At 40.8% G+C, this 23,744-nt stretch overlaps 1 protein-coding gene across 1 annotated transcript in view; it reads left to right on the top strand.

Annotated features, from left to right (window-relative positions):
- Nucleotides 1–11,827: 11,827 nt before the first annotated feature.
- The window catches only part of HS6ST3 (heparan sulfate 6-O-sulfotransferase 3), a 258,742-nt gene continuing 246,825 nt past the window's right edge, over nucleotides 11,828–23,744 (top strand). The window contains exon 1 of the mRNA XM_015851553.3: nucleotides 11,828–12,516. Within this exon, the coding sequence (XP_015707039.2) occupies nucleotides 11,978–12,516 (539 nt within the window). The 5' untranslated portion in view covers nucleotides 11,828–11,977. The remainder of the gene's footprint in view (nucleotides 12,517–23,744) is intronic.

The following is a 23,744-nucleotide window of genomic DNA, read 5'->3' as shown; positions in this document are numbered from 1 at the left end:
AGCCGTTTGGATGTGGTGCTCAGGGATATGATTTAGTGTAAGGTTTTTAGAGTTAGGGTTCTGGCTAGGCTGCGATTGGACTTGATGATCTTCGAGGTCTTTTCCAACCTGGGTAATTCTATGATTCTATGATTCTATATGGATACTTGTTATGTGGATTTTCAATTTATTTAAATAAGCCTGCTTCCTACTGAAAATACTCTGAAAAAGTAATGCTTTCTCTCATGTTTACAGTCTCCAGCCTAGCAATTCTTAAATGATATTATATGGTCTGAAATAAAGATAAGCAAGTGATGCATCAGTAATACAAAAATTAGCTTTAAATGTACTGATTCAGGTAGTGACTTAAATAATAGCCACACACTCGTGTTTCAAATGTAGTTTACCACAGACATAAGCGTGGGAGATTATGACTTCAGCAGGTAAAAGATGTTTATGTAAAAAGTACTAAGATGAGGTTTGGTTTGGTTTTATATCATTATTTGATACATACAAGAGAAATGACTCAGGATAATTCTGAATGCATAGGAAAAACAGCAGCAGCAAAAAGGTCTTTCTTTAGTGTGATGCTGCAGGTGCATTTACTGAAACAAATATAGTATTGCCTGAAATGAAAGAATTACACTTGTATTACCTGTGAATCAAAAGGTGCTGCTGTGTGTGAGGTTGAAGAACTAAGGATCATATGCCTTTCCAATGAAGTATTACAGTGATACTTCTTTAAAGTCAGCCCAGCAACCTGAGCACTAAATCCTGGCTTGAAGAAAGTACATTAAAAAACATAAGCTAAGTTGGAAAACCAGAGCTGTATTTTAAAAAGTGATAGATACAATATGTTTAGGTAATACAGGCTTCACTTTGTACGTGCAATGCTTGGGCACTGGAACATGCTCCCCAGGGCAGTGGTTGTGGCACTGAGATGCTGGAATTCACAAAGTATTTGGGCAGTGTGGTCAGGCATAGCATTTCATTTTGAATGTCCCTCTGTGGGGCCAGGGTTGGGCTCAGTAAACCTTGTAGATCCCTTCCAGCTTGAGATATTCTATGATTAGCCCGTGAGTCCTCAACAAAATTGCTTTACCGTGGCTTTCAAGCAGCTCTGTAACTCCTGAAGGGGCAACACACTGTTCTGCCTGAGGTACCTTGAAAGTTGATCCTGCTTTATGCACAAGTAGAACAAGATGACCTCCAGCATGCTGTTCCAACCTACGTTCGTCTGTGACTAATGTAAGTATAATTTAATAAAAGCTTTGTGTAACTAAAGCAAAATAGAACAAGCCATGCTGCTTTCTTGTGTGAAATACAGTGGATTTGCTACGAGTGGAACAAATTCCAATGCTGCTCTTCAGATTTTGCAGCATTCCTCTCCCTCTCTCTATTATTTTGGTAACAGTAGTGAATTCATATGTGAGCTTCTGGTCTGTCAGGGCTCATTTCAGCTCACTTCCCAAATCTGAAGAAGAATGCTTTTGGATAAGTCATTTAAACCCATTCCTTTCAATAACTTATACTGAATATATTTAGAGGGAACACAGAAGTATTACTTTTCAATAATGTAAATTAATATTTTATGTCCACTTCAATTTATATGAGCATATAAAATTTTCAATTTTTATGATTTATACACAGAGCTAATTACAGTCCATTGTCAAGACAGCTTGAAAAATCAATGTAAAAACTAACAGTTACACATAAATGAAAGAGAAGCAAAAAGTGCAGCCACAAGCTATTACACATATAATGAAAATGGATTTATTGCTTAAGTCTCTTATTACCTTCTATTATTAAACCATTAAGAAGGTCCTTTAAGTTTAATCCAAACTGAAAAAGACACATTTGCGTGCATGTATATATGACATTCCAGTCAAATATGTATTAAATGAACATTTTGAGAATTAAAACTCCAGAAGAAAAATAATTGATTCCCACATCTCTGATGTTAGTATTACATACCCATCAATACATTAGAAAATACGTACTTGAAGTTCACAAAATATGGCAGAGTCATTAGTTGGTTTCTTTGGAGCATGACCTGTATATTCAATCATAGAATCGCCAAGGTTGGAAAAGACCTCCAAGATCACCCAGTCCAACCATCCACCTGCCACTGATATTTCCCACTAAGCCACATCCCTCAGTACAATATCTAAGCATTGCTTGCGCACCTGCGGGTTTGGTGACTCCACCACCTCCCCTTTCCAGTGCCTGACCACACTGAAATCCAAACAAGCACAGTCCCAGTGAAATAACTAACCAATAAACCCAACTGCAAAGCTGTGCTTTATGGTTATGCACGAAGAGATTCAAATATGTAGATTTCTGGAGCTTTGCACCTGCGTATTGAAGTGATTACATGTAATTAGCAATGTGATTATCAAATGTGTTTTCACATACCGCATGTAATTTGACTTACGGAAACACACTACATTTAGAATGTTTTAATGTAGATAAACTTTGAGGGCAAAAATGAAGTGTTATTAACAAAATACAAATTACTTAACCTCTAATGTGCTAGCCTCTGCTTCTCTTGTATCTTTCTCTTGGCAGAAGGATTCCCAGACATGCAAGCTTATTGCAGACATGAACCGGAGGCATGAGTTCTGCAGGCTTTTTCATACCTTATCTGTTCTCAAGGTGAGTGAAAAATAAGACAACAAGATGAACGTTGGATGGATGCTGTCTTCATGTACAACCCTTCTCAATATCATCATAGTATCACAGTATCACAGTATCATAGTATCATAGTCTCGTGCGGGTTGGAAGGGACCTTAGAGAACATTGAGTCCAACCCCCGGGATTCGAGCCTCTATGTAGCAGAGCGGCACTTCTACCACTTGCGCCACAGGGGGATTCAAACCCCGGCCCCGGTGTTGCAAAGCGGCATTCCTACCACTGTGCCACCAGGGCAAACTAAAATAAAATAATGTATAGGGATCGATACTTGGCTAATTTCTGAGGTTACAAACAGATATATATGGTAAACATGTGAGTAATAACTCATTGAAAGCTAACAAAAATTATATTTATCCCTGAGTTTGTAATAAAGCTGGGTTCCATACTGGAATTACTTAAGGTGAGGGGGGTGACGGAGCACTGGAACAGGCTGCCCAGGGAGGTGGTGGAGTCTCCTTCTCTGGAGATATTCAAGACCCTCCTGGACACCTACCTGTGTGACGTGGTGTAGTGAACCTGCTTTGGCAGGGGGGTTGGACTTGATGATCTCTAGAGGTCCCTTCCAACCCCTACAATTCGGTGATTCTGTGATTCTTTCTGTTTTCCAATTTACTTGATCATAACTTCCAAGAGTAACTGAAGTTAAATCAAACGTGCTGCCTGTACTGGTCATTTACATTTACTAATCTGCTGTTAATTCCATAATACTGATAACTATCTCTGACAGTTCTTACAAACAGTTTATTATAATAGGCTGATATATGTAGACATCCTGAAAGAATTACTGTTAAATAATAGATATACTGTAGGTCTACTAAGGGAATAAAAAGGAGTTGCTAGTACTGGCAGTCCCAACAAACCTTTCCAAAGAAGTTATCCTAAAATTTCTTCCAAAGAAAGTGTAAGCTCCCATCTTCCCTAGGTTTTTACTATAAAACTATGGGTCTCAGGAGCTTTCTTAAAAGAATGCAATTCTGAAATCTCTGGATAACTTTAATACTGCTATTTCTTATCAACTGGGGGAAGAGATGATAATTATTTTAAATACATCTCTATTTAAATAAAATGGCACGTGTATCTTTATGTTATAAACATCAGTTCAGAATGTTGCAATGTCTGCTAGCCCTCAGTTATGCTTGCACACAGTCATGGGCTATTACTACCAGTAACAGTTCAATAGATCAGATTCTGATATTTCACTCACCATTAGGAATCTGCAGCCTGCAATATGATTATACTGCTGTATGCTACTTCTGTCCACTCCTACCAACATAATTCATATTCTGCTTTTTCCTTTTGCCAGAAAATGATGTACAGTGTTAGTAGTTTGTATGTACATGCATCTCTTTACTGAAACATCTCAGGTGCCCACAGACTCCTGGTCTGCACTAGCTGCTTTGTCTAACCTGTATTTTGATCTCCTGTTCTGACAGCCCGAGAATTATTCCCTTGACTTTTTTGCCATTTTAAATCTCAAATAACACTTGAACAGTCTTCATGTCAACTATCTTTCTGAATTTACAGTTTTCATCTCTAACCTGACTGTGGTGAACAATTTTTCTTCCCTCTAGTAGTTTTCCTGAGACTTTGGTCTGTCTCAGACAGACTCCAAGGCCAACAGAGCTTTCCTTTTATTTAGTACTAGAGGAACAATTCCTATATTTACATTTCTTGCCACACTTTGCTATTGTAGGTTAAGGTTCCCAGTTATTCTGTTTACTACGCTTCCCAGCATACTTAATCCATAAAATTACTGCATAAAATGCAGTAAATTAATACCGGAAGCAGATGTCTCAGATCAGGGCTTCATACCGAGTGCCACTTAGAGTACAAATAACTTTTCTAAAATCACAGAATCATAGAATGGCCTGGGTTGAAAAGGACCACAATGCCCTTCTAGTTTCAACCCCCCTGCTATGTGCAGGGTCACCAACCACCAGACCAGGCTGCCCAGAGCCACATCCAGCCTGGCATTGAATGCCTCCAGGGATGGGGCATCCACAGCCTCCTTGGGCAACCTGTTCCACTGTGTAACCACCCTCTGTGTGAAAAACTTCCTCCTAATATCTAACCTAAACCTCCTCTGTCTCATTAAGACCATTCCACCTTGTTCTATTCCCCTTTCCAATGCTAAGTTTTCTAGGTTGGTCATATTTGAGATAATGGGAAATTCTACTGCAACCACAGCTGCGAGGTAACTTAAATCTCTTCATAATGAAACTTGAGTCCCTCTCGAAATTACTGGGAGTCCAACTGAACTTATAACTGGTAATGGGACCAAGTATTTTAGCTACCGGGGTAGGACAAACTAGAGAAGTACATATTTCCATTCATAGGTTTTATGAAAACACACACGAAATGACATTAAATCTTTGTATAATGGAAGAATCACTGATCACATGCCTTTAAGTTATTAAAATGATCCAAGAAGAAAAATGAAATTATAGGGAAAGTACTTATTCATTATGGAGACTGTACCATCCTTCTATGAATGTGTTTTTCCGATAGAACATTGAGAAGTTTCTCAAGGGAAAATAAAAAAGAATTCTAAGAGATATGTGTAAACATTGCTTCCTTATTGGAAACTATTCTAAATACATCTTCATGATGACCAGCACTGTTGAAATAATGCCGCCGCCAAGTGTGTAGGGCTTGCAGAATTGTATGGTTGAGTGAGAAAATCAATTGAAAAGGAAATACTGAAGAGAAAACAATGAAGCAATGAAGCAGTATTCCATCTGGACCAAAGTGGTGCTATTAACTCTGCTTCTTATAAAACTAGAGGTAAATAAGAAAGAGTAAAAAAAAAAAAAAGAATCCCAAGGAAGAGTTGGAGTCTTTCTCAGAAAGGAATGAATTGGTCTAAATACACAGCAGCACATAAACAGTGTTTGGTCCATGAATTCAAACTTCAAAGTATCCAGGTCAGCCTGTTGAAATGAATCCAGGTAAGGTCCAGTAAGAAGTGGCAACCCAGAAAGTGATAACAGTTCAGAACTTGCTATGATTTTCAGTGAAGTGTTGGAGGTCAGATATAAAAGAAAGGTTCAGGCTTGCAGACAGCTGTGAAAGCCAGATAGAGGTGCTGAACGTTGATCCCGATCTACACTTCTCTCCATTTTCCATCTATATCTCACAAAGATCAGATGAAAGAGATGAAAGAGTCTGAGATCAAATAGTACAGAAATCACTTTTTTTTTTTTTTTCATCTTGGAAAGGGAGCCTTCCTGGAAGACTTTTTGTTGTTGCTATTAGAGCTTTTTTTGTTGTTTATACTTGATTGGTTGGTCTTTAAAATTGCATCCCAAAGGCTAAAAGATGGACAAAAATAATGGTTATGTCATGTGGATCAATTTTAATATTACTTCAGATTAATTTCTCAAGAGACACTACAATTTTAAACCTCATACAAAGCTGAGATGGGGTTTTGGATCAAGTTAGACCTCAGTTATCCATATACATATAGAAGTCAGTCCTGAAGGAAAAGACAAGGTATGCCCTAAAAAAACTTTGCAGACTTTAGTAGTCTGACTTCTAGACACAATCAGAAGTGCTCCAGCTAAAGTGATGGTGGGATAGGTTCTATTTGATGGGGATGGGCAAATTAAGATTACCTGAAAGAAAGCAAAAGTTTCTTTGTGCCGTGATAGGAGGAAGAAAATATTGCTACAATGCATGTCACCAGGTGGCAGTGTTACACAGTCTTGCAGCTCCTGTGTTCTGTTAGAAAATGTGGGGCCTTGGAAGGAATACCGATAGGGATATTTGTTAGTTTTTGTTAGGCAGAAGGGATTTCCAATCTCTCTCTGCCTTGATTTTCCTGGATCAGAATCAGTTCTTGGGATGATATTGAAATCTGGGGACTTGAACATTGGCATGGGCAACACAGTCTTTAAACAAGGGAATGTCTTGGATCCTGTTAGGTTGCTCTTTAATGGGACAAACAAAAGACCAAGTGCAAATTTAGTGGAGATATCAACTATATATTGACATGATTGACACTGAGTAGGTCTGTAGCGCTTCTACTTGTACCAGAACCTGGACAACAAAAGTCAACAAAAGAAGCTCCTTACCCTAGAGTTTGCATCATAAGTATTGCAGCATTCGAAGGGCTGGAGACTGCCAGGAGTGTGTCAGCAGGCCTAGATTTTTCTCTGCCTGCAACAAGAGCCGATTGCTGTGTGTGACATGATAAATGATGTCTTTGTGTGACACATTTCAGTTGCAGAACAAGCATATACAAATGACCCTATGTTTAGTTTTCTGAGGATTACAAAAAACAAACCCCAAAACAAAATACCCTGCATTTCATACTCTGCCTGCTCCCTTTGCTGCAGGACCAGTGTTTGCTCCCTGTCATTTGATCTCACACTTACTCAAGCAACTTCCCACTCGCTGACTCTCACCTGGCACATTGTGAAGCTGTGCATATCTTCTTGAACAGCAGCATCAGCCAGAGGCTGGTATTTGGCTAATTTGCAGTCAGGGATTACACCTCACATCATTCTTGCTACAATTTTGTTTGCAGCTGGACACTAGCAAGGCTCGCCATTGCTTGTCCCTGGCAGCCATCATGTTCTCTAGGCAGTGAAAGCCAGTAAGCCCCTTGCATTGGCTACAAAGAGATTTTCTTTGCTAGCAAACATACTGGAATTCAACTTGAATATTGTAACGCTTGGTTATGTCGCAGTGCAAATGGCAAGAGAGAAAATAGTTTTTCCTACCTTAAGTTATGAAATGTAAATGGTCTGGTGGTCTAGTCTACATTAAACATTCTCAGAATCTTTCTTAGATACTGAAGCCATATGCCGTGCCACGACCTGACCTGCACTGATGCTCTCAGCGATTGGAAATGTCTTCTGGAATGGTTTGACTCCCGGAGTGCTTGACACATGCCAAAACATGTCAGAGCATTTTATTATTGTTTACTTTGCTGGATGAGCACATAGTGATAGTGCTCATCCATCATAGTGCTTTTTCATTTGCTGGTACAGATGCCCACTGTGTATCTTTTGCAAGAGCGAAAGATGACCAAGTCTTCTGGGTAGAAAAAGGTCCACCTGTGTCCTTTTTTGGAGGAGAAACTATCTTCACAACAATTGTTACTCAACATAAAAAACCAAAAGTCCCATGGACAATTTAGCTGAGTCAAACAAAAAAAGAAATGAATAAAATGCTGACTGTCCCAGTTTTCCTAGGCCAGTGTCTTACATGTGGAACTGTCAGCAAGTAGCAGTGTGTAACGTATGACTTGTAGATGTGATTTCTTATGTACTGGAAGTAGCAATGCCGCTTGCAACACTGGAGGCCTGGGTTTGAATCCCCCCTGTGGCGCAAGTGGTAGAAGTGCCGCTCTGCTACACAGAGGCTCGAATCCCGGGGGTTGGACTCGATGATCTCTAAGGTCCCTTCCAACCCGCACCAGACTGTGATACTGAGACTGTGAGACTGTGAGAATGTGATATGAAACATTTAAGACTATGAAACAGTAGTGTAGTGTAGATATGAAACCCATTGTGAACTGATACTATCAGTCCCAGGACAGTGTATGAAAACAGCCTTGGTGACTGAAGAATATAATTTGACCCACATTTATGCATTATCATCTCTCCTCGACTGAAAACACTGCCTCTGAGATGTCAGTGTTCTGACTAAAGGTAATAAAAGGGGGGGTGTAAGTTCAAGAAAGTTATTGTCTACAGAAAAAAATAATGGCAAGCACGAGAATTGAAAATGAAAGCATCATAATGAATTACAGGACGGTGGACTGGTGACAGTGTAAGGTATAGATTACTTTAAAAGGAAGAATAAAGAAAGAATAAAGCACTCAATGTGCTATTGAAATAGAAGGCTTGATAAGTGCATGTAATAAAATTTAATCTGGCAAAAAATAAGGGAGGTTTATGCTATGAACCTTGCTACAAATTAATCCCAAAGAGATGACCTGAGTTAGCATAAATCTATTAATTTAGCTATTGTGCTTTTACAGTTTGCATCCATGTGACAAGGGAGACAGCTGGGACTTGCTATGCAGAGAAAAAAAATGGTGTATGGGAAACCTCAACTGTCTACAAGTGTTGAAACAGCTCAGGTCAAGTGGTGATAAATAATTTAAAGAAACCATTGTGATGGAAGTGTCGCTTCAATTTTCCATTAACGGATCTAATAGATTTTAAACTTTTCTGACAGGTAATTTCTGGATGAAATCATACTTTTGCACTTTTGTTTCATAATATCATTTGCTTACTCATGCATTTTGTACAAACCTCGGTGTCGGCACAGATACTGCTTTAGATGCCCATTGATTCTGGCTGGCCAATGTTATATTGACTTCTAAAATAAATGGTAAGAGTGCCAGGTTTTGTTTTTAGCAACTCAGAAAAAAAAACCTGTTGTGTGTTACCTGTGAAGTGCCAAGCAGAAGGAACGTTTTGTGTTGTAATTTAGTAAAACACTGTGCTTGTATTCTCACATCAGCACTTCTCTGGCAGGAATGACAAACAAATTTTTGCTTGCTGTTTTTAACAGGGGGATATACTCCACCTGGAATTACAATGAGGAATAGATCTCACTGTACTTATTTATCTCATTGATTATTTTCTTTGAACAGCTGGTGAACTCTGAGCTATACTCTGCGAATATTGTGTCTTGAAGAAGTGTTGTGCAAAAAATAAGAGAAACCTCAATCTTGTAATTGTTAGAAATACGTGGAAACTTCATTCATTTTGTAAGAGTACCTCAAAACTAGACTGCAACTAACAATGGATTTTCCTTAAAAAATTGAGTCGCCATCCCTGGTTGTGTTTAAGAGCCGTTTGGATGTGGTACTCAGTCATACGATTTAGTGTAGGGTTAGAGTTAGGGTACTATGGTTAGGCTGCGGTTGGACTTGATGATTTTCAAGGTCTTTACCTGGGTAATTCTATGATTCTATGATTCTTAAGCTCTTATTGGAGACTTACAGATGAGATATATTTTAAAGGGAAAAATGTTGGGATTGAACAGTATTTGCAGTCCTTAGAGCTTTGTTTTGAATCTAGTCATTTTCCTATTAAATCAGTGGAAACAAAACTAAGTTCAAAATGACTCTTATCCTTGCTTTAATCCTTGCTTTATTGAAGCTGGAAAGCAATAGCCATTGACTTCTATAGAACCTAAATTTTATTAAAGTTTAATCCCATGGGGCCTTGCACTGTGACACACCTCTCTAAATGAGAACATAAAATGGTATCAAATAGAAACACCGCATTCTCTTCATAGGGATAACGCCACATGGTTACATCTTGGAGACCCTGGCTGCTTCTCTAACTGGGATCGCCTTCAGTAGAGCTGTCATAGATCATAGAATTACCTAGGTTGGTAAAGACCTTGAAGATCATCAAGTCCAACCGCAGCCTAACCTAGCCTGTCAGTATTCCTTACGGTGTGACTGAGTGGGGGCTGGATGTACTCTGAGCTGCACCGCTACGTAAAATGCGGTCTGCAGAACATCATTAGGAATATTAAAATTCATAAGTGAAAGGCTGTCTGGGAGAGATGCATAAGCACATTCATTCATGTGTACTTCTTTTTTGCCAGTTTCAGAAATGTGACAGGTTTTTAAAAGTCAAATTTTTTTTTCATCTAAGCCTAATTATAAATACTCCTACTTCTCCTGTACGTCCTTTCTGTCCGATAATATATATATAGAGAGAGACAATCTTCACCAATCAGGACCTGTCTTATCCAAGTCTGAATAAATGTTAAATGTAACTGTGCTTCACAGTTTCTCTGTTTAGCAGATTTACCTTTGATCTCCTTTTCAGGGAGATGAAGGTACTGTGTGAACAATCTGATACTTAATGAGAATATCTTAAATTGCAGTAGCATTTCTGTACCTCACTGAAAGCACAGTGAGAGATAATTCAGTCTAAATACTTCAGCAGTGCTTTTATTCCAAATGCAGATTTACCAACACAAGCCATGCCAGAGCTATCTGTTACAGAAGCAAGGCTATATTTAATGTTGTTTCTCTGTTTTGACGTTTATTTGTTAGGTAATGAATAGGCTAAAAGTGAGAACAAAGTGCTTCCATATCTTACATTTATAAATACGCAGCTGTCTGTGGCAGAGGCTCCCTATCAGCTAGTAAAGGAGGAGGTAATGTGCTTATTTCCTCACTTAGGAGGCTGAGGCTGTGCAAGGGGAACACTCACCGGGCAGCCCATGACATTTCATTTGAGACACGAGTGCATCTGTCTTAATGTCTTGGCAAGACCAAGGTCTGCCCACTCTCAGCCTAAACCCTAACAGTGCAGTGTGATCCTGGCAGTGTGTGTGCAGCTCATTCATGTGGTTGGGGTCAAGGTGATGGAGGATGGCCGAGCAGGAAAGTTATTCTGGCGCTGACAGATATCTAATGAATCCCTCGGTAAATAAAGCCATGCTGTGATTAAATACCTTCAGAGCAATCAGCTCTGACATGAAGCGCTTTACAGAATCACAGAATCACAGAATCACAGAATGACCCGGGTTGGAAGGGACCTCAAGGATCATGTAGTTCCAACCCCCCTGCCTGGCAGGGCCACCAAACATCCACCTTTACTAGATCAGGTTGCCCAGGGCCCCGTCCAACCTGGTCTTGAACACCTCCAAGGACGGGGCATCCACAACCTCCCTGGGCAGCCTGTTCCAGGGCCTAACCACTCTCCTAGTGAAGAACTTCCCCCTAACATCCAACCTAAATCTTCCCTCTTTTAACTTAAAACCATTTCCACTGCCGAGACGGGACTCACCGTGCGGGCCGGGACGGACACCCCGCTCACCTGTCGAAACCTCTGATTGGCTGCCTTCCTCCCCGCCCTCACTGTTTCATTGGCCGGTCCCTCCGCCCCCTCACGCGCTATTGGTCTGAGCCTTATACCTGGAGAGGAGAGAGGAGCGGCTCCCACCTCCTCCTTATTTCCTCACCGCGAGCTCTCATTGGCGGTTCGCTCGGCGTGCTAGGCCCGCCCATTGGCTACTCCGGCGGCCCCTCGCTTCGATTGGTCTGCGGTCGGTTCGGGAGGCTGAGCGGTGCGTTCGGGCCGTAGAGTTGTCAGCGGAGCGGAGTTGCGGGCTGCCGTCGTTCGGCAGCGCGGAGGTGGCTCGCGGTGCCTCGGCTTCTGTCGGCCGGGACGCGGGGATGGCCGCGTCGGGAGGGCCACGCTGAGCCGAGCGACCCCGCGGGGGCCATGCCACCGGCCGCCGCGAGGGAGCCGGGCGGGACGGCCGCCCCGCCAGCGCCCGGCAGCGCTTAAACCCACGCCGTGCCCCGCGCGTCGCCATGGACGAGCGCTTCAACAGGTGGCTGCTGCCGCCGCTGCTGGCTCTGCTCTTCCTGCTCATCGTCTATCAGTACGTGTCGCCCGCCTGCCCCGGAGCCGCCTGCCCCCGCCGCCCGCCCGCATCGGTCCCCGCCGCACGCCGCGAGGGGCACCCGGCGGAGCGGGACGAGGAAGAGGCGGCGGCCGCAGTGCCGCGGCTGGAGCCCAAGTTCCCGTTCGCGCTGGGGGAGCTGTGCCGCAGGGTGCGCTTCGACATGCGGGGCCGCGACGTGATCGTTTTCCTGCACATCCAGAAGACGGGCGGCACCACCTTCGGGAGGCACCTGGTGCGCAACATCCGCCTGGAGCAGCCCTGCTACTGCCGCGCCGGGCAGAAGAAGTGCGCCTGCCACCGCCCGGGCGGCGATAAGGACACATGGCTCTTCTCCCGCTTCTCCACCGGCTGGAGCTGCGGGCTGCACGCCGACTGGACCGAGCTCACCAGCTGCGTGCCCGCCGCCATGGAGCGCCGCGGCTGCGCCGGCAACCGCACGCTCAGGTCAGTGCCCGAGGGAGGAAAAGCCTCCGAATAACTCGGAATGGCTCGCGTTCTTGCCGGGTTTCTATGTCTTGGCGCCCTCCTTCCCCTTTGCCGCCTGCGAGGCTTTCCTTTCTCCTCAAACTTCTGTTAATCCCCGGCGTGTGCAGCCGCGTTGAAGGGAGGCGGCGGAGCGAAGCGGTGCCCGACTTTAGGCAGGCGCCGTGCGGGTGTGCTACCTCTCTTCGTGTTCTGTCCCGCGATTCTGTCGGGTCTGGCAACGAGTCTTGGAGTTTGAAGCGGAGAAATGGTCCAAGGGCAGCTGCTCTGGGCACAGAACAGCTCGAGGTGATGCAGTGGGTTGCGAGCTTTGTTCTGGTTTATTTATCTTTAAGCCGTTTTCCCCGGTTGATGGGAGTGATCCTGTCTTGTAGGATAGCTCCCGAACGTGTGCGGTAATGAGGGAGCAGAGGTATTCTCCTGAACTTTTATCTGTTAGCGACTGTAACTTCGGTATATGTAAAATACTTGAGGGAAATCATACTTTCAGTTGCACAGCTTTACAGGTTATGTTTCATTTTACCACCCATTGAGTCTGAAGACTTGATGTTTTCAGAGGGACTGCTGACATATCATTTTATGTGCGGTATTGTGGAAACACACTGTCCAGCAGTGTACAAGGGCTCACTTTTCATTGGCCCTGTGCATCAAGCAGTTATCTTCAACTGCTCAACCACTGCTGGCTTATTTGATATGACCAAAACGAGGCCCTTCACACCTCAAAGCCAGACACATCTTCTAGTCAGGATAACACAATGCTGATTGCTGATGACTTGGACTGGACTTTCAGGGTACAATTAGGACAGTTCATACAATTTATATATTAAAAAAAAAAATAAAAAAATCAGCTTAGGATAAAACTTTGAAAGTGTTTTCATGTGCTAGCAGGAGAGAAACTCAGTGAATGTCTTGGAGTACGAAATAATTTAATGGTAACTCTGCAGCTTCAAGGAATATTGAATAATAGCAGTGTAAGCCAGGGAAGGGAGGACAAAGAGCAGTGCTCACAGCAATATCTGAGAGCACACAGTCTGTCCCTGGCAACCTCTCTTCCTCTCGTATGGAGAATATTAGTAAGTAAATAACCAAATGTTATTTTGAATCAAAACGATAGCAAGTGGGAAGTAAAATTGGTAAAGTAGCAGGTTTGATACTTTAAAATTAAGGAAAAAACCCATTACATTAGGACAATTTATAACTTTGAGTTGAATTACAAAGGAGAACATGGGAGTTATTTAGTGGATTGTAAGTAATTATTCTGCTTGAAGAAAGACAACTAGTGACACAGAGCTACAGCTGGGAAGTGTTAATTTTTGTTCTTGTTCCTTTAGTTAGGGAACGGTTTGGTTAGTGTGACCTCCTAGGTGAGCTTTCTGGGGGGAAGTACTGTAAATAATGTTGAATCATTCCATTGCTTGCTCCGTGTATATTCTATGCTGTGCTGGCACCTTTTGCTTTTTAATCTTAGCTTTCTCTTTATAGTTGGGTAGCTTGAGTTCAATTTTTTTCCAAGGAGTTTTAAAATGAGCTATCAGATAACCCTGAGGTATGGTTTGACTCTGCTGTGAATGCCTTTGCTGCTGGTAAAGTTGGAGTCGAGCCTAAAATGCTTTGCTGAAGGACTGTACTATTGAAGGCTTTTTAATGTATGAACTGAACATTGAGCGTAAGGTGTCTGCGTGCCTAAAACAAGCAAGAGACCATCGTATGAGCCTAAAATAGAGCATAGTGATTCTTCTTTGTTTTTTCCTTTTAAGCTATCTTATAGAGATTTTGAAGGCATTTTAGACTTCCTCAAATATATATTTTTTTTCTTCAATGTTCCAGCTATGTAGTCAAAAATTTAGACTAATTTGGGTAAATATGACACAATTTTCTGTGTGGGACAGTGGGACAAATCATATTATGTGTTTGATCATTTGTGTAATATATTTGATGTAATGGGGATGCATTTCTAACTTCAGTTTTCTTTCATAGCAAGGTATAAACTCTTTCAGATCTCAATACATGTAACTTCAACTACCTATATAGATCTGTGTGTCTTGGAAACTTGCTCCTTGCAGTGCCGGTAATAGTAATATAAGTCAAGATGAAACAAGCAAAAGCCTCATCAAACAAGATTACATGTTATTGAGTATTCTATTTGCTATTATGTTAGATTAAGTCTTGTCTTTCAATGTAGGTATTTAGAAGAGTTGATAGAAAAACCATAGTTAGAATTTGTGGGAATGCGGGCTGTGTGGTGGGTAGAGAAAGAATGGAGGGTGGCCCTAAGGGTTTCATGAAGTATGTGAAGCACTACCACTCCCTGGATTATTTCCTTAAAAACACTGCTTGTGAAAGAGATTTTAGGCCAGAAATCTCATCAGGCTGTTGAAGGGACTTGAATAGACAGAAGCTAAAATTGTGGGTCAGTAACTTTGAACTGTTTCAAGCCCAAGAACCAACTTTTAGTTTTGATGCCAGATGACTGTTGCATCTGTGATACAATGATGAGATGATACAAAGTGTTTTGTGTCCAGGCTAGGTACTTCAGAGTTGTTGGGGAAATTAAGTCATGGCCTGAAACAGTGGTTGAACACCTGGTAGGAAGGCAGGGCCAGCCCAGGGGAGCTCAGGTGCAAGCAATGCAGCTGAGTGACTGGAAGTGGTAGACCTGCTGAAGTACCTGAGGTGTTTACAGAATGCAGCTATTAATTTCTAGCACTGAAGTACATCTTTCACCTTACTGAAGTTGCTGTCTGGATGTTGAGATGAATATGCAGTTGGTACAGTTGTAAATTAAATTATTATTTGCAACACTGAACTGAAAACTAAAGTAATAATTAACATAATTAAGGCATTGTGACTTCTCTCACAAGAATGCAATAGTTTACATAGGGAGGTTTCTACATCAGTAACATCATTCCCATATATACTTCAGAGGTAAGATTTTGTTATATCCTATATCTGTAATGTGGGTTATTTTCTTTGTCTTTCAAAAACAGCTGTTAGAATAGAAAGTAATTGCACTCTGCAGCAGTGCAGAAAGGTGAGTGATTTTAGGCTACCTCTTTACACAGTGGAGAAACACAGGTCTGAAGGGTGTGAGGTATGATGAAAGGAGAGGCAGTTCTTCTCAGGGTAATACAATGGGAGGCTGTGATGGATGTCTAGATGTTGAAAATCTGGTGAGGAGTATTCCTTAACCAGGGCTGCAGTCAGTGGTCCAAGATAGTCGCCACTCAGGTTACTGGATTGAATTTGTGATAGGTGTTGCTCCTTCTCTCTGCTTTATGTGTGGTAGACTAAAGGGAGACCTTAAGACTTCTTATCAAGGCACACTTTCTCAGTTGTTCATCTGTAATATCATTAATAATTACACGTTATTATTTATTGTGAGTTTCATTGAATGGGGGAAGTAATATTTTTAAACCACACACTTGGAAGACTATTTCATTGGAACTGTTGTTGTCTAATTTTCTTACATGAAGCAGTGAAATTAGTCTAATTCTGTAAGCCTCATGAGCTTTATTATCAGTACTTTAAAGTCTTCTGAAGTATCGATTTTCATTAATTCACTTCTATTATACTTTCCAATTCTTAAAGTCTGTTTAACTCTGTTACTAGGAGGAAGTATAAATCAGCAGTGGACTCACAAGTTACAGAATTAAGAAAGGTAAATAGAAACCAGAAGATTCCTTTTTCTTCTGGTGCAGTCATATTGAGGTGGTTTTTTTTTTTTTTCTTTTTTTTTTTTTCTTTTTTTTTTTTTTTCTTTTTTTTTTTTTCCAAGGCTCTAACAAGAGCATAAGATGGGCTCCTTCCTTTGCAGCCATGGTAACCATCATCATCACGAAAACGTAAGAGTGCTAATTAAAAATTAAGGCTATGCTGAGGGTAATGGGGAGAAGAGAATAAAAAGCTGTAAATGTTGCTAGTATTGAAACTAGAAAAAAAGCAGAGAAATGCTCTAGCATGCCTTGGTGTCTTCTACTGAAGTGAATGTTAGAACCAATGAGCTCTTATAGGTTTGTTTCTTTTGCCTCCCTTTCCTATGTTTAAGGAATAGGAAGGATAAAAAGTGTTTTGAGATCTTGCTACTGACACTATAGTGTTTGGTTTGTTTATTTTTTTGTGTTGGTCGCTTCAGAGGAACCTCTGGTAATTCCTTCATGGGTTTCATTGCCCTTCTTGCTACAAAGCGGTGTTGTCTTCCCTCCAGCGCTTTATGTGGATTTTCTGAGGAACATAGAAGAAAAATCAATCCCTTAGCCTAGTGGGTACTTTGGTTCTTTGGAAGTTCTCTTTCAGCCTTCTCCTCTGAAAAAATAACCAAATCTGGCTCATCTTCTACTTCTTATAGGTCATTTGTTTTGTTTCACTTCTTTGGATTTGTGCCAGTTCTTTTCTTGAAATCATGGTATCACAGAATGGTTTGGGTGGAAAACAGCTGTTCTCCTCCTTTTTATGTGCTCCCTTCAAGTACTGGAAGGCCACAATGAGGTCTCCCCAGAGCCTTCTCTTCTCCAGTTTGAACAACCCCAGTTCCCTCAACCTTTCCTCATAGGAGAGGTGCTCCAGCCCTCTGATCATCTTAGTGGCCCTCCTCTGGACCTGCTCCAAGAGCTCCATGTCCCCTCCTGTACTGAGGGCCCCAGGCCTGGGTGCTGTACTCCACATGGAAATCTTTGCTTTTCCAGGTGGAAATGTGATGCTTTAGTGGGGGTACATTTTTTTCATCTGTGTGTATAATAGAATGTGGAGCAGAACAGATTACTTCATTTCTTCTACAAATTGTCTTTCTGGTTGTACAGTTACACTTGCTTATTTTGCAGTTGTCTGACACTGACTTTCAGCTCGAGATTTAGACACTGCTTCTTTTCTCAAAGGCTATTACTTACATTTCCCATTGTCTTTTTATACAACCAATAATTTCCATTTAATTGTAGAGCTTTATGCACATCCCCACTGGATTTTATTCCTTTTCTGCCAATTCACTTAATTTGCAGAATTGATCTGAGTTTTAATTCGTCCTTAGCTGTACATCATTGGCATATTTAAATGCATTCTGTATTCAGTAGCTGTGTTGTTGATGCAAGCATTGAATAGAATTCAATTCCATTGTAATATGCTTTGTTTGATTTAACTTCTCAGAATTGCTTTTCAGGGAGTTCTTCCCCTGGCCCCCCTTCTTTTTCTTCTAGAACATTAGGTTTTGGTGTTTTTTTTTTTTACAGACACAACAGGAGGTGTTGTCTATTTATCCTATTTTTAGGGGTATTTCCTTTTACTTCTATTGTATAGATACCTAACAACTCTATCCAACTTATTTTTTCACTGTGCTTGTCTCCAGTGAGATGACTGCCCTGCATCCCACCTTTAGGAGAAGCCAGCCAATGATTGATGGGAATAGTGTCGAGGTTGGTGCAGCCCTAGAAAATCTTTGACTCAAAGTCTTGTCTTGAGATGTTGTGCTTGGGAGCTACAACAATGATGAGAACTCCATGTTTTTTGCTAACTGCTACTGTTAATGGAAGTTGTTAGCACCAATCTGATGAGGAATTGATTGAGTTTTTGGCTTCTTATAATATAGGCAGGCTAAAATCTAGGGAAGGAAACAAAAATACAGTGGAACCATCAGTACCTTGCTCTAGGGCTGTACAGTGTTTTAAGATGGCAGATGGTTTAACTCTTGTGTTAATAAGATGCTTTTAAATTTCTGTTACTTAGCTGCCTGCATTAGAGTAACTTCCAGTCCTCTTGATTACCGATACTAAAACAACTCCTTATTTTTAGGGGTACATGTTATTTTGAGGTGCAGTGGGAAAAGTTTGTGTATTGTCATTCTGCTGATAGAGATTACATCTGTAGGCACAGTCATTGGCAACAATAAAGGATAAAATTTAAACTTTCATTTATTATTTTTTTTCTTCTGAGACTGCTTTGAGGGGAGGAGAATATGGGGGAATCCGTGCCAGCTCAGCTCTACTGATGACAAAAGCTAAATGAGAAGGGTAGAGAACCATTTTAATTGAGTGATTTCCCCCCTCAGGTGTGCTGGCAGTTTTCATATGTTGCCTTCAAAGTCAGTAACAGGAAAGCATTTCCTCTTGAAGCTTGGTGAAGTGATGATAGTGAACTGAGCTCCAAGCACAAAGACTTTGCTGCTGTCTGTGCAGCACAAGACCTGATGAATGCAAAGAAACCTGTATTCTTTGAAGCATCTAGTATTCATCGCGCTGCCTGCTCTCTGGAAGTACTTGCAGCCTAAACTTAGACTAATTTTTTGATTTAAGTGTTAGGCTAAAATGATTGTTTTAATGTTCTGAGTTGCCTTACAAGGTACCTTAAAGTCCTTTCAACATTTGGTTTTTAAATACTGTCAAGGAAGCTGGTCTGACTTGACCTATCTGTATGATGAAGATTGACATGGCCACTAATAAAAGGGAAAAGGAGATTAGCAACGAAACATGTTTTGAACAAAACTGAGGTAGGTGTTGATCTTTCTGAAAATTCTAGAATGGCAGTGTTGATAATTCTTGAAACACCTGTGGTCTCTTGTATGAGCAATGCTTTAGATCTTGGTAATGATTGTTTAAATGGCATGAAGTGTGTTCTTGCACTGATACAGTCTTCAGTCTCAGAGGGCAGTGGTTGCTCTGCTGTGAAGCATAATTATTTTCTAAGAATAAATCACTGTGCAAGAATGAAACCATTTAAGGAACATAATGAAGGACTGATGAAACAAATCATGATATTCATAACTGACTTGATGCTTTACTACCTGATTCTGTGAAATAACGTGATAATTCTAGGAAGAGTGGCATGTAGTTTCAGGTCCTGTTTGGTGCTTTTCAGGATGGTACTTGGAGATGCTGACCTTCCTTCAGAGACCAGTTACTTCTTGTAAATATGTAAGCTGGAAACTCAGGAGTGATGGGAGGGAGGCATGCTTAACCAAAAATACTCCTCCGGAATATCCAAGACAAAGTAAGAAACCTGTTCAGTGTAAGCTGGAAAAGTAAGCAAGCATTGTAGAAAACATCTTAACAGTAGGAGTTAAAGAATTGGAAACATTAGCTGAATGGAATTCTAATAAACTACCAGCTCAGCAAGGATGCAAATTGCTAGTTGGTCATCTGGGTGTGGAAGTAGTTTCTTCCAGGTCCTTGGCTATATAGTCAAGAGTTTGACAATTGGTCACCTGCATGATTATAGAAGCTGAAAAAATACTACATTCTCTTCAGCAACAATCTTCAATGGTATCACAATTGGGATTAAAAAATATTGGTTTGGAGATGTAAAGTTGGGGAGTTGGGATGTAAACCAAGGGGAGCTCAAGGTCACTCTTATGAAAGAAGCCAAACTTCATTGAATTGGAAGGAACTTTTGTGGGAACTTCTAATGTGAAATCTGTGTATGTGGTATATATGATATACTTCAAAGTTATTGCCACTTTTAAGAAACAGAATATTTTAAGTTGTAACCTACTTAAGAAATAGTAGTAGGTAGTATGGAGCTGTTCCTCTGCTGTAAAAGCTGAGCTTGTGCAGATCAGAGTAAGTGCCTTTAGGAGTTAAATCATTTGAAAAATTGGTTGGCTATTTTCTCCAGAACTAATGAATCATAAAAGCCTCCTAGAGGGGAGGTGCGGTTGTCTCAATGTAGTGTCACATGTTGACTGTGTGTTGTACATTGTTATTCAAACTCCATTGAATAGTGGAAGGAATACTCAGTAAAACAACACTGTTTCTGAGTGGCCAATATCTTGTTAAGGAGAAAAAGCCCCTACTTTCTTTGCTGAAGGCAGTTGTGAAAGTGGCTTGCAGTGTATCTAACATCCTATGTATGCTAGTTTATCCAAATTGCATTGTTCTGATAGTTGAACATGTCAAGAATTCCTATGGGGGGGAAAAAATGTCTGGGTAGACATTGCTATATATTTCCAGGGTAATGGCTGCTTTTTAAAATTGACAGTAATGTATTCATTACTACTATTATTAATTAGTATTAATTGTAGACTTATTACACATACACTAAAATATAGGATATACAAACAGTTAAATTTTCAATGTTATGATCATCTTAATCATTCCAGGGATTATAATGAACTTCCCATTTACATATTTGGTGTAACAGTATGAATGGACAGAACTTGCTGAGTCTTAGACTTCTATTTTTAGAACTTAGGCAAGCTTAAATGCATGTAAAATGGAATTTTAGAGGTAGTAATGTAGGAAAGAGTACTTTTTTTCATATAACACAGTAACATATTTCTATTGTTATTCTAGCACTGGCTTTTCTTTAAGTGGCAAATAAACTTATATCTCGCTTTGTATATTTTCACACTCAAAAGTAGCTATTTGCAATTCTTGACTTCATTTCTGTGTATTTGCATACAGACTACAGCTGAGGATTTAGGGATGAGTGGAATAGCAACTGATTGTGTTGGCTGAGGAATTCCTAAGAGTAGGAGGTGAAGTAAAGAGGAGCATAGGAATCAGCTGTGAGCCTGAAGTAAGGGCTGAGGCTGGAAGACACCAGAGAAACTAGACGTGCAGCAGGCCAGTCTTCCTCATAGTGTAGTTGTCATGTAACTTTTTCATCCATTAACTAGATCTCCAGTTTTAATTATGGGATTAGGACCATTAGATTCCAAGAGACTTCAAACATGAGTGAACTTTGCTTACTGTTGAAACCTTGTTGGAAGAGTCTTTTTCAAGCTCAAGCCGTATCTTTTCTGTTGTTGATTTAACAAGGTTTAAATGAGAAGAGTAACTTCATGAATTATTGTTTTTCTCTGCTACTAGTCACTTTTATTTATTGCAGAATTATGTAGGTAGGATAGGATCTCTGACAGCCACTGAGCCCAATTCCTGGCTCAGAAGTACAACTGGAGCAGGTTCCTTTGGGCCTTGTCCACAGGGTTTGAATCTGTGGAGAAGCTACAGTGTCTCTGAGCAATATCTTGTAGTGCCTGACCATCTGTAGAGGAAAATAACTTGCCTTTTTGCGTAGCTGAAATTGCCTGTTTTCTGACTTCTCAGTTGTGTAGTTGAGGAGAGTAGGGATGTGGTTTAGTGGTAGATGTGGTAGTTTGTTGATAGTTGGATTGGTATTTTTATGGGTATTTTCCAAACTAAATGATTCAGGGGCTCCATCCTTGGAGGCATTCAGGGCCAGGCTGGATGTGGCTCTGGGCAGCCTGGTCTGGTCTTTGGCAACCCAGCACAAAGCAGAGGGGTTGAAACTAGATTAGCATTGTGGTCCTTTTCAACCCAGGCCATTTTATGATTCTATGAGGGGTTGGTTTCCTCTTGTTTGTGTTTCTGCAGAGTGCATAGAGTAACTGAACATAGCATTTCTTAAAGTGTTCTGGTCCTCTGTAATACATGACATTTTTTTCAGCAAGGTCTTAGCTTTTTTTCTCTGTCACCTATATCCCCACTCTAAAGCTGGCAGGTCAATGAGCATGTAACTGCACACTGCCTTGTTTTGTAGCCCTGCCTCTGACACCTGCAGATTATTTCACATTATTGTATATCTCTTTTTCTTTTGATTAAATTGTCAGATACCTGACAATATGATAAAGAATCCTATTGTGATATGGGTCAGTAGCAAGCATCTAAACGGCTGCTGGGCATTGGTATAGAGTAATAGTAAAACTGATGGACGGCATCTGACAAACAGATTGACTGAGAAGCTTAACTGCAGCCACACAGAACTGCAGCTTGGATTAGGAGACTGTTTGGAATGGTAGATGTTTATCATTCTTGTTTCATGCTCCATTGCTTGTATTTCAGTCCATTATGAGATTTTTCCAAAGAAAATAGTCTAAGTAAATAAAATGAATTAGGAAGTATTCATAGTAAGCGCATTATTGTTGTTACATTTTTATTCTAAATAAAATTGTGTGTACTTTCAGGAGCTGAATTTTAGCACTATGACTAGAGGTTTTTCATTTTCTTGTATATGGGTAGATAAGAGAAGAGCTCAAAAGCACACAGGGTACTAGAGGATAACTTTTCTGTAATTATCTGTTTTAGTACTTCTCCCACCTCCCCCAGGAGAAGGATTTGCTGTTTCTTATGTTATCCAGGATTGTCTTACACTTCTGATTTAGCTTCTTGTCAGCCTATCTTTACCCATTCTCACACACTGCTTCTCCCCTTATTTTGCTTGCTCTTCTGCTTTTGTCTCGTGTGCTTTTCTTGTTCACAGTGTACTAGTTTGTTTTGTGTGTACACTGAGCTGGCTGAAGTGATGCTTGTCTGTATTCTGCTTGTTTGGCAAACTGCAGGCTTGGGTTGTTCAGCTCTGAGCTTATCTGACTGGTTGAAGTTCAGTGGGGCTCTGGGAGTTTTAGCTCTTTGGTCTGAGATGTATGAGGGCTAACTGAATTTACTACTTTAATCTGCCCTAACTTCTTTGTTTTATTGTTCTCTCTGTTCCTAGCAGTACACAAAAGCTGATAAGGAGGAATTGCTGCTCTTCTCTCTACCTGAAACATATTCTCTTTAACTCTGTTTCAATCTGCTTCCTAAAGCTGCTACTCGGTTTATATGGCTGTTTCTTAGATTTGTATTCAGTTTATCTTAGCAGAAGAATATTAAATGATTGAAAGTAGTTTTTATGGTGTATGCCTTCTTGTTCTACTTCCAGGATGTCTTGGAGAAGAAGGTATTTAAGACTAACTTTGATAGTTATTGGAAGAATTGTGCTTTACTATCAGTTGTTGGTCAGCAGTACTGAAATCCCTGCTCTATAGGGTGAGCCCTACAAAGAATAACTTCTTTATGGAAAGGGTTGTTAAGCACATGAATTGGCTCCCCAGGGAGTTGGTTGAGTTGCCATCTCTGGATTTGTTTAAAAACTGTCTGGATGTGGTGCTCAGGGACATGATTTTGCAGAGGGTTATTAGTTAGGGTAGTATGGTTAGGTTGCGTTTGGTCTTGATGATCTTTAAGGTCTCTTCCAACCTGAGCAATTCTATGATTCTAGGGGAGCTTTTTTCAGAATATTACCTCTCTTCTGGCCTTATAGTATATTGCGGCCTTCATAGCCACTAGCTTTGTTTGCCTTTCCGGCAGGTGAAGGAAGGTTGATGGGTCCCAGCTCTCTCTCCCTCTCACAGAGGGGAAGAAGGAAGACTGCTAGTGCCCCTGGATCCTAGGAAAAAAAGGTGATAGTTTGGTAAGACTAGGAAG

This window comes from Coturnix japonica, chromosome 1 (genome assembly GCF_054131305.1).
Source record: "Coturnix japonica strain WE chromosome 1, WE-NBRP24, whole genome shotgun sequence".
NCBI classification, from domain to species: Eukaryota; Metazoa; Chordata; class Aves; order Galliformes; family Phasianidae; genus Coturnix; species Coturnix japonica.
The sequence above is the reverse complement of the archived record's forward strand: the minus strand, read 5'-3'. Positions and strand labels throughout refer to the sequence as shown.